This window comes from Rhyacophila brunnea, unplaced genomic scaffold (assembly GCF_057557595.1).
Source record: "Rhyacophila brunnea isolate RB1 unplaced genomic scaffold, BYU_Rbru_1.0 scaffold_1, whole genome shotgun sequence".
Taxonomy (NCBI): domain Eukaryota; kingdom Metazoa; phylum Arthropoda; class Insecta; order Trichoptera; family Rhyacophilidae; genus Rhyacophila; species Rhyacophila brunnea.
In genome coordinates, this window is record NW_028232751.1 from 33036543 (window position 1) to 33051658 (window position 15116).

At 32.8% G+C, this 15116-nt stretch overlaps 1 protein-coding gene across 1 annotated transcript in view; it reads left to right on the top strand.

Moving 5' to 3' along the window:
• The first annotated feature begins 2185 nt into the window (after positions 1 to 2185).
• LOC147079693 (uncharacterized) overlaps positions 2186 to 15116 on the top strand; it is a 68419-nt gene continuing 55488 nt past the window's right edge. The window contains exon 1 of the mRNA XM_085943301.1: positions 2186 to 2411. Within this exon, the coding sequence (XP_085799427.1) occupies positions 2327 to 2411 (85 nt within the window). The 5' untranslated portion in view covers positions 2186 to 2326. The remainder of the gene's footprint in view (positions 2412 to 15116) is intronic.

Genomic DNA, 15116 nt, shown 5'->3' on the forward strand with positions numbered 1-15116 from the left:
GGATTCCGGGAGTCAAAAAAAATATGACCGAGTACCCTTTTCAACTGAAGAAAACTATAAGAGAATATTTCCCAGAAGAAGAAACTAAGTATGACTAGATAAAAAAAATCCATTCGAGTACTATGATAAATCAGAATGCTTGCCAATGAAGGAGAGGGAACAACTTATCGAGATATCAATAGATGCGACGTTAAAATCTAAATTTAAGCCAATGCAGTCCCTAAATTTTTGGTTGCAGATTCATCCAGAATACCCTGAAGTTTCTCACACAGCTAAAAACATTTTAATGCCATTCGGAACAACTTATTTAGTTATTTAAGCGAAAAATCTTTCTCAACGTATGTGGCAACAAAAACAAAATATCGAAACAAATTAAATGCAGAATATGAAATGTGACTGCAGTTAACATCAATTTTATTAATAGAGCTAGACTTAGAGAAAAAAAAATGCAAGCACACTCCAGTCACTAAATATAATGCAAGGGTAGGAGATAACTGGGGAAAGAGTTGATGTTACTAGTGAGTGAATTGCATTCATTTAATGTTAAAAAAATTAATAAAAAATACAATAATTTTCTTTAATTGTCTTTACATAAAGTTATAACACATTGATCTACTTTCAATATTATTTTAAGATATATTTTTATTAAGGATGGGATGGGGTTCCCCGAAAAAAACTTATAATTCTAAGGGCTCCATGAGTCGACAAAGTTTGAAGACCACTGGCGTATATTAGTCATCAATAATTATTATTACTAGAGGATTTCACGATCCGGAAGTGTGCTCCAGTCCGCTCCGATCTATTTCAAACCATGTGATAAACTCAAATTATGAAGGTATTGAATCAAAAAGATATGTCAGGTATTTTAAGTCAGCGGTTTCCAAAATGAGGGGCGCATGCTAGTTCAATGGGAGGGGGGGGTGAAAAGTTTTAATACTTTATTGAGTCGTGTATTAATTTTCGTATAAAACACATATTTTGACTCAAAACTTTTATATATATATTTTTAAATTGGGGCTAGTAACATAAAGTTTGGAAACCACTGCTTTAAGTAAAAAATATACACTTCTCTCAGTTTCTGGGAATGGCGCTGAGGTGTGGTTTTACATGCATGACATACTATATATACCTACGAATAATTATATGTTATATACATATACATATAAGGTAACTTATCACAACTTGGTTTACTAAAACACATCGCAATTATGCAAAGTAAATAAAACAACACTAAAATTTGTTCGTATTTTATCATGGGAATTTAATTAAGCCCTTTCGGTATGTCTGGAGTACAAAGCCACGCCCAGTTTTTAAAAAAAGATCTGAAATTAGTGTTGTTTTATAAGTTTTTGTATCCCTGGCTTGAGCAGATTAAGGATGTGTCGTGTGCCGACATTCGCTACTCGACGCCCCGTCGTTGTGTCGTGGTCGTATCGCCCTGGAGAGATAGCCTGCCAGCGTTTGTCAAACTCTCTGACAGTGCCGCTCCCAAGCAACCGCCGCCTTCCATTTTTCTGCCGTCTGAAACTGATTGAAAATTCGTCACTACAACTACAAACAACTCACGACCGACTGACTGTCTGTCGCCAGTGTTGCAAAGAATGTTAAAAAAAGTAGGCAGTTAGAGGTAGACAGTAAAAAATATATTTTTTTAATTAAAAAAGTAAAATTCTGACATTACAGATACTTATTATGTTGAACACAAGAACAAAGACTTTATTTTAGTCCATGTCAACTCAGCGTCTTTCCCATTTATGGACACCAGGTGGATGCCTCCAATAATTCTTCTCCCAGGGCATGTCAGTAGCGTCCTTCTGGGAGTCCAGAGCCCAACTGACTTGAAAAAGGGTACAGAAAGAAAGAATAAAATGCATTATTTCGTAAACACCAAAAAATGTCATACGACTAAAAGTCAAGCTGTTGCGGTGTCAAAAACGCCAAAATCAACATGCTCTAACTTGAAAGTTGTCGACCTGGTAGGAATTTTTTGACAGATCATCAGAAAAGACCGCCCCTGACACGTGCACTTGCAAAGAACGTTATGGATAATCTGATGCAAAATCTCGAACTAATACTTTGAGAAGCGCCAACCTACGTCACAGCTGCACGCGCTGAAGTGTTTCAGTATTGATTGTAAGCGTCGCGTCGGCAGTTGGTCGCGAGCGCCACAAGCGAGTCTCCGATTGCGATTGCCGCCCTCGCTCATTCAGTAAACATAAATGAATCGGCTGGGCGGGTGAATTGACGCAGTCCGCGCGAATTTTCCGACGAGGCAGTGCGCTCCGAACCCGCGTCCCATCGCGCGCAATTCTCGTAGGCTCTCACCATGGCGAGGCCCAATCTAAAGGGCTTTTCGCTCATATTTATGACGTGCTTGGTTGTTGTCTTCGGCGATCTCGAGTATTATCCAGGTATTTATGACATCTTTCATCTCTCTCCCTACAGTAAACTTTTTTTGACAAATTACTACTTCTTTAAAAATACACTATATCTTAAATCTGCATTGTTTTAAACTGTAAATTTATTAATAATTATTTGTTTTTGAATTGCATTGTTATTATTGCCTGTGTCATGTCTTGATAGAATAAACAGGATTTTAAATGAACAAAACATCTAACATATTGTTGCTTTGTGCGGACTTTAAATATGTATGTTTGCAATTATATGTACAATATGTCACTTAAAAAACAAATTAGTATTCATGATAACATGTTTTTTTTTTTAAATTTGTCAACACACCAGCTTATCCAACAAAAATATTACAATGGAGCTGATCATTAAATCTTTATTTGAATGACAGAACAAGACGTATTACAAATTGATAAAAATACTATATTGAATAGTGTGATTGTTGCTTACTTACACGATTTATTAATTATTTTCCTATCCTTTACCATTCAATATAAATGTTGATATTAATAATGCTGCTTACAATGATACGACAAACACACACACACACCTGTTACATATAAGATTCGTATGAGTTTCCAATTGGATGGCAAAAGCAGCGCAATTTTATTCGCTGTCAAACATTTGAAACCGTTTTGACAGCTCGTTATTAATAATATTATATCTATGTCTATGTATTTTTATATATTTTCGAAGTGCTTTGTCCTGTCTATACTATAAATGGACTGTAAATTTAATTATTGTGGTTGACTAGGTCAGACTTTTTGACCTATTTACATAATATTCAACATTTCGAGATATTTTATTGTAAAATAGTATGTACCTATACAATATATGTAATGATTGCAGCATGTATTAGAAATCCATAAAATCCATTGTTACTTCAAAAACATTAATGATAGATAATCACCAAATACTACTTACTAATTATTATTGAGGTAGATATTTTTTACACGAAAGTCGTCGACATTACATTAGATCAAATTTTCCTCAAAATTTATATCATTATTATAATATTATTTAATGATAGATTTACCAATATCATTTTTTTAATTGACTCTGTAATCCATTGTGAATCTTGGCCGCCTCACTTAGAAGTTTCGTAACAGATTCTTTAAACGAGAAATGAATGTTAGCCACTTGCTCAACCCAATTAAGTCCATCCTCTCAGTCAAACACACATTGAAAAACAATACGTGATTTTGATAGACTCGTGAACCCGAAACGCACGAAATTATAAGCCGACACGTTACCGCTCGGCCATCCCATCATCAACCTAACAATACTCACTACATCCAAAAGAAATAACTCCGCATATTATCTATCTACTATATCATTATTACATACATACATTCAAAATATATTATTATCATCCACTGCTGAATGGAGGCCTCCCCTAGCTCATTGCATTCTTCTCGGTCTCGTTACATCCATAAAACTTAATGATTTCGCCGATCCGGCGGATTTTAAAGTGATAGGCTAGACGCTCATTCTTTACCTTTACGACAAGCTTACCTGCGCAAACCGGTTTGTATCGGGAAACCCGTGCGTATGGATGAAAAAACGGAAGCGTGCACATACCGAAAAGCGCTGTAAAAGTCAATACCGCGCAGGCAAGTCGCTGCCGTCTAGCCGAGTATTCGTATAGTGGCCCTAGGGATCACTCCATTTGTACAGCGGTCATCCACTAGCCGAGCGACATGTCATCAGCTTAGCTACATCTATCACATCGAAAACTCTCGTGTTCCACCTTATCAATGTTTTTCTTTCGTGGTCTTTCCGCGCTATGTCCAACATGCACCTTCCCATGCCACGTTGCGCTAGTCGTATCTTTTGGATTTTTCTTGCATTTAGGGTCCATGCTTTGTATGCATACATAATCACACATTGGATGAAGACTACAAAGGTCGCCTTTGACGATACCTTCAGAAGCCTAAATGCGCTCTATAATGCCGGCGCTCCATTGGCACGCAAGTCAGACGATTTACAGTCTTCGGACTTTTTTTCGCGTGGAGCACCCCAGATCTGCGGACTTTTTAATCCGCAGACCAGGCTCGTTGGATTTGAAACATGTTTGATATTTTACTCTCCGAGTTGCCAGACTTTGTCAGTCGATCACTAAGCAAATTCGGTTTGACATTAATACGCGATCGTTCGGACCGAAAAAAATCTCTAATTGTTTTAAACATTTTCATTGATTAATTTGTTAATTTACACATTAGAAAATGAGAGATTTATCAATTATTTTTTTGTTTATATTTATGAAATTCATAAAAGAAAACGTTAAACTTGTGTTGTCTTCACTGCTATATTATTTTATGCAAGTCTACTTATAAATAACACAAAATTATAGGATTATCGGAAGACATTACAATAATCGCAACTTTTGGCTTTTGACCGGTCGATTTTTTTATTCGTTCTTTGTCAGTAGCAGAGCATAGACAAATCGGACGATTTATTGTCCTCGGACTTTTGGCTCGCCAATGGAGCGCTGGCATAACAGTTTGGTTCTGCTAGTAATCTCGACATACAACGTCAATTGACTGTCTTAGGTTTATTCGTACGATTTGAGTGCCATTGCTGAGGGCCTTTTGGGTCAGCGAAGCAGTTTATCATTACTTTTGCCTTAGAGACAATTTATCGTTAAACCTATTTTCCGGCTTTCATTTGCAAGGTCCAGCATACTAACCTGAAAGTCTTGGATCTTTCGCAAATACAAACATTATTCGTCTGCAACGCGTGATTGAGATATTCTCAAATCGTAATGGCGATTTCTCTGTCCACCCATTCAAGTTGTCTGAACAGTTTTTTCAAAGTAGCGGTGAATAGTTTAGGTGAGATCGTGTCACATTACTGGACTGGACACCTTTGCGAATAGGAAATCTGCACTAACGGTTTATGAAGTTTTATGCGAGCTTTTGGATTACAGGATATGTATGTAGTGCATGGAGAGAAAATTTTATAATTATTAATAAAGTTGCCTTATGGTCAATTCGATTTAAGTAAGGAATATTATTTTTAACCGTACCGAATTTAATAATGTAATCAAATAATGAATCTTGATTTTAGATTAGAGATTAGAAACCCCTATTATTAGATATAATCTGCTGTGTTCTTGATGATTTGAGTAAATATTAGTATTATCCTTCATGATCTTAATAAAAAACACAAAAAATCTACATATTATCTCAATTATGAGAGCGATTTAGATTTTCATTTTTTTTTTCAAATTTTAATGTATATTATGATACAGACATAAGTATATATAATATTCTTTAACACGTTTTTAAATTTGTCACATATTTCTCCACACCCAGAAGATAATGCACTATTCATTGATCATATGTATGATAGTGTTATGAAAGACTATACTTTAATTATTATCATTTATAATAATTTCATGAAGCGCAGCAAACAAATGTAAGTAGGTGGGTACATAATGTGATGAAAAATGGCCCATTGCCTTGTAATATTCTTATTTGTATTTTACCTACTCGTTGAGGTTCATGATTCCAGCGGCGGGTTTAGGGATAGGCACTGATTGATTTTGAGGCCCCCAATTAAATACAATAATATAAAAACCGTTTATTCCAACTACCAACGTAACTAGTAAAAATCTATTTATTCCCTTCCCGATTTTCATTGAAGAAGTGACACATATTAGTGGAATAGTGTTTTGTATTCAAGTGAGTTGAGGCCTGCCTTTAAATCTTCTGACGAATCGATTATCTGCACCAAAGAAAATTGTCACTAACGGTTCCCTTCATTCAGTGACGTCCCGTAGGGGAAGGCAGATTGAGCGTCGCTTGGGGGTGGCAGTTACTCGAAGGGCGGCAAATCGAAGAGAATCTTTTGGTATATATAGAAATACCTAAAATTATTTTGTTTACTTACATGTTGTACCATAATATCGTAGTAAAAATGGTATCAAAATAATAACTCTGCGTATTGGTAAATGGTACAAACCAAATGTGTCAGAAATGTCAACCAAATATAACCTGAGACTAGTGTTTTGAGTGTCTAGCTTAATTACCTATATTATATTTACTTATTCGCTTTTTATATCTAAATTTAATTTTGTATGTTTTAGTGGTGTATATTTTGTTAGTAATGTACCTATCCATACAATACATTCCTTAGATAATGGAGTCAAGAAAGGACGATAAAAAAATAGATAATATATTTTTTTTAAATGGGGGGGCATTTTGTCTAGGGACGTCGCTAAATTCATTAGATCTCTTCGGCGATATTTTCATTTCGTTGTCTGCACAGTGATGTTATTGGTTTTGAGAGGCCATTTTCCAACCGTGGCTCGGTCGCTCTATCGAGCAGAGGACATGGAGTCATTCCTCAACCGCGTCGAGCATCAATGTTTCCTCTGATGATAGATATTTCCACCACATCGTATAGCTGTGGCCAGCACAATAATTCTCCGAACAATATACCTATAATATTTTTGATAATCAGTCACTTTCATCATTAGTATGAAAATATTTGTGATTTTCACCGTTCACATTCACATTCACATACCCCTCGACCCATTGGCAAAGGATGCAGGTAGGCTGTTAATATTCGACATAAATAGTGCAAACTAAACTTTGTCAGTCATACTTATTTGTTTTCATTGAACTAAGAATACTGTTTGCAGATGGTGGTGGTTAATTTTTAAAGTTCAATTAAACCCTGCCTAAACCAAATCATAATAGTTCAGGTATGTTATGAGTGATCCTACAAAATTAGTTGCACATTTTTTCAGTCATACTTATTTGTTTTCGTTGAATTATATAATAACATTATGATGTTGGTTAGTTTTTTTAGATTCATTAAGACCTACATATACCAAATCATTATCGATAAAAAATACTCTTCTAGACTACAATGTGTAGATAGTGTTTGTTAGTTTTTAAAATTCAATTAAAACCTGCCTAATCCAAGCCATAGTGTAGAATAGTCAAAAACTATTCGTTTGTTTATCAAATATCTAAAATTATGCCATTACATCGTACATAATTTTAGATATGTTATAACATATCTAAAATTATTTATATTTGCAAGATTTGTACTGGACAAACAATAATACGAGCTAATAAAAACGTTGTAATTAAATAGAATATACCAGCTGTACAATCAACTAAAATTATTATGGAATTCTCCGAAAAGGTATTTTCAAAAAAAATCCCAGCTTTGTCATTTCATCAACTGCGAAAAATAATAATCACCTTAAAGAAGGATTATGAAAGAAGGTGAAGAATTGTCATATTTCACATTTCTAGTTCAAAGTTTTAGCATTGCTTTTGTTATAGGTAGGTACATATTTTAATAAATTACCTTTTTGTCAATCCACTACTGGGCGTAGGCCGTAGGCCTCTGTAAATTTCTTGGTTTTCGATTTAATCCGACTCAGTGTTGCCATCATTCTGTCATCGAATTATAGTACGCGTTGTTATAATGTTGAAAATGTATAGGTTTTTGGTTTCTTACAGAAAATATCGGAGAATTTATGAAATTCCGAGGGGCCCTCTTTTATTTAGGTATGTACCTCTTGTGATCAAAATAGTTACCGGCGAATTTAAGAAATTTCATTTGAAATCAAAGTCAACGGCCTTTTTTACCTCTTTCGAGCAACTTCTTTCTCAGCTCACCAAATTTTTTTCTATCACGAAATTATAGTATTTTGCACGAATTTATAGTACGGAAATATCGAAATTTTGGCGTATTTTTTTAAGTCGAAGTTAAGATAAAAAAAGGCGTACTATACCTTTCTAATATTGTACATGGTTCGCGGACCAAAAATATAGTACAAATACTATAATTATAGTACGGTTGGAAACACTGATCCGAATCAGTGACGTCCTTCAGCAAGCTTTGAATGCCATCCCCTTTCATTGTTAGCTTAAAATTGTCTGCAAATTCATTTGATACCTACTTACTTACATATAGTTTTGTTGTCAGGATTTGTAATCCTTTTTTTAGCTAAGTGATTATTTTAACTAAGATGTCGATACTTTCGACATTGCTACTTTTGCTTTATATAAAACCTGCCTACCCCCAAGGGGCGTCAATGATCTGAGTAATTTTGCATTTATTGACTTTTTTCTTTAAAACAATCACATTGATAACAATTAATTATTAGAACATTTAAATGGATCATTCCTACATACCTACTATTAACTAATAACTTGTCAATTATTACATAATTTTTACAATTCTTTCATAACGTACACATTAACATCCCAAGAACATAATGTGTACATATTATAACATATATTTTCGACAAATATTGGTACCGAACGGAACCTAAGCTCGCATCCATCGTATTCCGAACAATGTGCTTTACAAATTAAGCAACCGGTGTATCGAGTGCGGTACCTACACTTTTATCATATATACAAATGTATATATACCCTGTATATAAATATAAATACAAACAACAAAATATTTAATACAAAAATATAAATTGCGTCGTAATTAATGATATAAATAGTTATCGAATTATTTTTCCCGTCTTTACAATAATTTCCAAAGTCGTAAAGTGTTGATGTCCAACTGTCACAGATTGGACTCACTGTACAGATTTAATAATCTCATAATTATTAATCCTTACGGTTCCAAACCACTATCTAAAATAGTAGCAGCATTATACTGAATCAATCCCTGTTTCAATCAGTGTTTCTCTACTAAACAAAATTGCACCACAGGTGCTGATGAAATTTGTATCTGTAGGAACAAGGACCACTGAGAAAATTTATAAGATAAGTGTAAGAAATCGTAATGTATCAGAATTATAAGTTTTGAGTGAAATGGAATGAAATTTCAAGAAGATCCGTTGTCCCAAGTTGGTAGCGTGCACTTTGATATTGAGTTGCAATATATTGGATCTTACAGAAGTACTTTTTTAGAGCAGCGGTTGCACATCAAGTGTTATGTTATGACTTATGACATTTAACAATATAATTGTCTTGGAAACATCTGTATTATATAAAACAATCGAATGGTTCATTAAAGTTATCATCAATGCATGTTTTGACTATCTGTTATGTTATATGATAATGTATCTTGAATTCAAATAACTTAATCTAAAAAGGAGGCCACCCCCCGCACTACTGGGTCTTGCGCAATCTGCTACTGACCACACTGGTAGATAAATAATATTTGTAGGTACCTATGTACTAACATTTTAGATTTAAAAATTAAAATTATTCTTAATAATGCGAAAAACCAACATAACTTTATCTCTATCGAATTGTTTAAATGTTAAAATGGAATTCTACAACGTAAATAAATGCTACGTCAATTAACTGACATATTAAACTATTTGACTGCTACTTCAACTGCTTTTTACGATAAATATGTAAACAAATAGGTGTTTGTGTATTGTACGTGTGCCATACGTATTATCAAAAGTGACACCACGGACCGGAAGTTACAATATACCACGAGAAAACTTATCTAACATTATGCCTATTTACAGTACCCATTGTTTAAAAATACATCTAAAATTTTAATTATAATCTGAAAGTGCGTATGAGTGATGATTATGTTATGTTCATTTTTATATTAGTCTTTGGAAATCATTTAAGTATGTAGGTAATTCGTGCTCTTACAGTTTTTGAAGGATCAACTTTAAGATGTGGTCTGTTATTTCTCATTTTGCTTCAATATACATACTTGAATGATACAAATTTAATCTATGCAACAAATGCAGGCTTTTTTTAACTTAATTACTCTTAAGTGCTCATTTTACTCCCGTATTCAAGGAGAGCTTTTGAAGTTTCCGAATATATTCTTGTGTTCTGTGAACCCCGAAACATACTAAAGAAAGTGAATAATATTTTTAATAAAATACATTTACAGGTATAAGAATATGATTTTATAAATTTTAATGAAAATTGATCATCAAGAACAACCAAAAATCAAACTATATAATGAAAAACAGAACAGTTCATAACATATTCTTTAATATTACCAACGACCGAGGGTACTTGATTAATTTTAAATTTAAATTCTAATGGATTTAAGTTTTTTTACTATTCTATTTGAGTCGTTTTTGCTGCCCGGGTTTCACCTTTCGGCATCTTCTGGCACTATGCCCACTCACCAAGGGTAAATGCATACTGAGAACGAATACAATTAATTCTAACATATATAATAATACAATAAAGTAGGTAAAAAAATTATCACCTACCTATTAAGTCATGGATCACAAGAAAAATATAACACACAAACTACGGATAGTTGAAGTGTTTTAAAAAAAACTCTACCTAATTGATCATTGGATACCCAATTACTAATAATACATTCAATAGACACATAAAACGTGAAAATCCGACATAATAGATCATTAGATAACTAATCACTAATAATACATCCAATAGGTGTCCATATTGTCATTACTGGAAAAACAATGGTACATACTGGGTAACGTTTGTGAATTTAATGGAGTTAACTAATGATAAATATCGATAACATAAGTACCACTAATAATAAATTACAATGGGTATTAATAATCCATAATTATTGGTAAAAATGTCAGACTTTAAAAAACTTATATTAGTTAAACAAATTTACATCCTACTTTTTTAAATGCATACCTACCTATACAAGAATTCGTTGTCAGTGTGCATAGTGCCTGAAGATGCCGAAAGACGAAACCCGGGTCGCAAAAAACTACTCAAATGGAATAGTAGGTACCAAACTTAATTCCATTAGAATATATTATATTCTTTAGACATTTTTTTATGTTTGAATATTATTATCATCACAATTTTGTAATTAATACATAACAATATCTCAGTACTTCGTTCGATACAATTATTTTATTTTCTCTCTAGGTTATTTTGTGGCTAAATATAATAATAATAATGTTATGTCTTACTGAAATAATTCATTTTGATTCGCTACATTATGTCAGTTTCATTCAGTCAGTCATTATTTATCGTCAATAAGTTATTATTCCTTTATAATCGTTATTTCTTGATTTTTTTTTTAAATAATCGTGTTGTTTATTTGTTTTCGCTGTCAATACTTGCGATTCAGCCTCTAGCTTTTGCCATATTTCCGAAGCTTCTTGTGGACGTCATCGCAATTCTCGTTGGCCTGGAAGAGACCATTCGACCGACATTCGTCTATGTACTGAGAATTTCTTCCATTCCCTCTTATCACATTTATTATAAAATATTTATTATTTTATGTGTTGAGGTTTCTTTTCATAATATTGATTTTATTTTTTATATGCCTTTGTTTTATCAACCAAAAAATGAAAATATTGTGCGCTATGATTAAATTAAATTTTAGTTACCTATTAATTTATTAAATACTTACTTTGTTATCACATTTTTACATCCATCCAATATTACATTGCGAGCTTGATGACAACCTATATTAAAGAAAATAATAACTGATGATAATGTAGGCATGTAGATAGGCCGATTACAACATACGACTATTTATAAGCGAATCATTTGTTTGCATTACTACTGTAGGAAAAAATATCTTCTCTTTAATCAGATTTTCCTTTTATTTTAGTAGGTACGTACCATTTTTAGTTAAATTGGTTTTGTTAGTTGTGGTAGGTATGTTTATTATCAAATATTTTATAAATATTGCACTTAGATATTATATGAATACGTAATCTTTGCAAATTTTCCGTAATATTTGTTTTAACCGGTATGCCAGTCGTTAGGTTTAGTGAATATGTTTTACATAGTATTATCATTATTTCCCTAGCCGAACATAATAATAGGTCCAGCCAATAAAGGATTCCCGAGATTTCTCAAAATGTGTCAAGGGGTCCAACAATAAAAAAAGATTGGAAATCTTTAACATAGAATGAAGAGGTGTATCGACTTTTTCAGTTGCCAGTCAATCCCAACTGTAAAAATATGCAATAGCTGGTGTGCTGGTGCCTACACTTCACTCCACCCGCTTCTTTCTCTTAATGTGAATACTCCACATACCAGAGGGAACTAGCGGAAAAAATACGATACCAATTTCAATGATTTTGTTGATAATTTACATTTTAATGTATTTTAATTAATAAATACGTACCTATCTGAAATCATTACAAATAAAAATATTTTTTAATTCAAGTATTTAAAAGATAAAATTACAATTCTATGGCTGCAGGGTAAAAGTTCTTACGTCGTGTTTTTACGAAATTAAGATTGTAATGCCAATGTGCGTAAAGAATTGTGCTCTTTTTTGTGTATCATATAAGCAAAATAAATAGATATTTTAATTTTTAGTAACAGCTTAAATTGAGAAAATCATTCTTAACTCTAAGTAAAATTACTTATTCAAAGCATTGAATATAATACAATATCAAAAACTTAATTATACATCAATAATGTAAGTTACGCCAATAATTAACTTCTAAGAAAGAGTATTTTGAAAACTGTGATTTTCTCAGCTGCAACCAACCTGACTTAAGTACTTTTACCCTAAAAACCACAGGACTTAAAAAAACGTTATAAAATCTGAATTCGTTAAAGAATCCCGTCGTATTATTTTATTGTCATATTTATTGTTAAAAATAAAAATAAAAAAGGTTTTATTTAAAATAAATTTAATATAAAAAACAATAAATTATGAATTAGTCAAAAATCTTTTCAATACTTTAAAGAAAACTTAATCAACTTGACCATGACATAATATGTAATAATAAGATGGAACCATTTAATGAATTCACTTTGTATAAGTTTTTTTTAATGTAAAGTTTATCTTTAACTTCTAATTAAAATCAATTTTACTTTTTAATGTTTTTATATACGAATTTATGAATTAAAACTTTGATTAAACACTTTAAAATGTAAATTTTCAAAAGTCCACGTATTTTCCACTAGATTAACTCTAATCTTTAATTATATATAATAGATTATCCAGACACTAAACTAATTTCATTATACAAACCGTTGTTTTCGAAAACAGAGCATTGCCGATCACCTACTTCCGTTAATTAAACTCACAACATGTTGTGATATAATTAGAAAACACCACTGCTAATTTAATATTGCAAGTGCAGGCGATGGCAAGCATTTTCCTCGTAAAGTATTAATTACAAAATAGAAGTAAGGATCTAATTTACTCTCTAAAGGATTTAATTCACTTGGATAAAGCCAGTAAACCATCTAATGTTGTTATTGCACTCCTTAGCGAACGCTATCGGCGATGTACCTACATGCCTGTTTTCATTTTGCTACATTATATTCACCTGTGCATGCCATAAAAATAAACTCCTATCATAATCATGACATTCATGAGGCATTTATATTTGCGCGATAGTAGCAATATGCGTAGGTATCTATATTATTATCTCTACAATTTCGTCTTATAGGGAGTGCTTATTTTAATAAAATAGTTCACTAAATAACATCAACCAAATTACTTAGTTTTTACCTGTTCAATTGCCAACTCGAAGATATATACTTTTTTTGTACTATTAATAACCATGTTCTTCATCTTTACTACAAGGCGGTTGGTTGGCAGTAATTTTACAACATTTTACAACAACAATTTTTACATTGAACAATTACAAAATACAAAATTGTGTGTCCTCGCCGGGATTGAACCCAGAGCTCCCGGATGGATGGCCAGCGCTTTACGCACTGCACCACGAGAACCGCTGAAGATCTATACTTGTGATTGCTTTTGTAATCCATGAATTATCAAACAGTATGTGATTGAGGGTTATCTTAATAGTGTCACCGGCTTCGAGTTAGATGATAATTATACTTCAATTAAATGATCGTTTCATTTCTCGCTGCGGCATTCATCATGTTTATACTAAACTGGCTCTCAGTATCCATGTCTCCGATCTCGTCATCTTTGGAAGAATATATTGATCTCTGACTCTAGTTTTAACTGTTTTGAGGCATTGCCATAGATTGGAGTACATCTGAAACTCCCTTAAAGTTTGGTGAAATGGACAAACATAGCAAAACAGCAGCAAAATAAAGAAACGTAATTTCCAATTTACGATTTCTGTTTTGTTATTGACAATATTTTCTATATTAAGAAGTGAAAGTAAGTGCCATGTAAACTTTAAAATATACATAGTTGTGTATATGTATTGTTCCCTGTGTTGTGTATATGTATACGCAAAGGTTGATGGCGTTTTTTTTCACGTTTTCATTTTAAATATGCAAAGAAATATAATAGGCGATAATATATTCACCAGTCTGGGACGGTTTGATTGCAGATCGAAAAATTGTTTTTTTTTTTGTTTTTCGCTTTTCGGCTGTGACGCTTTTTCGTTTCACATAAATGGATTTATCTTACCGTCGATATTGCTGTACCGTACCCAATGACATTAATATGGACGAAGCATCTGGAAAAAAATGACACTCACTTTTTTGTCGGGTCTGCTGAATGGCATAATCTGCTCTAACGCCATTACAATAAAGGGGATATTGCTATAAATTCCCGATGCTTTTTGTCGGGTCTGCCGAATGGCATAATTCATATTTTAATATCAATATCACTCGCTCAAATGAACATTGACACAAGAAACACTGTTCTAACGCCATTACAATAAAGGTGATATTGCTATAAATTCCCGATGCGTGATAATATCTCATAATGGAAGTTGCGAAATTTTGTCACGTGACGTCTACCTATACATGTGCGAATGTAGCTATGCACGAATTTACTTTCTAGCTACTGTACTGAGTGCGTTGTTCATAATAATGTCATTGACCGTACCGATTGTA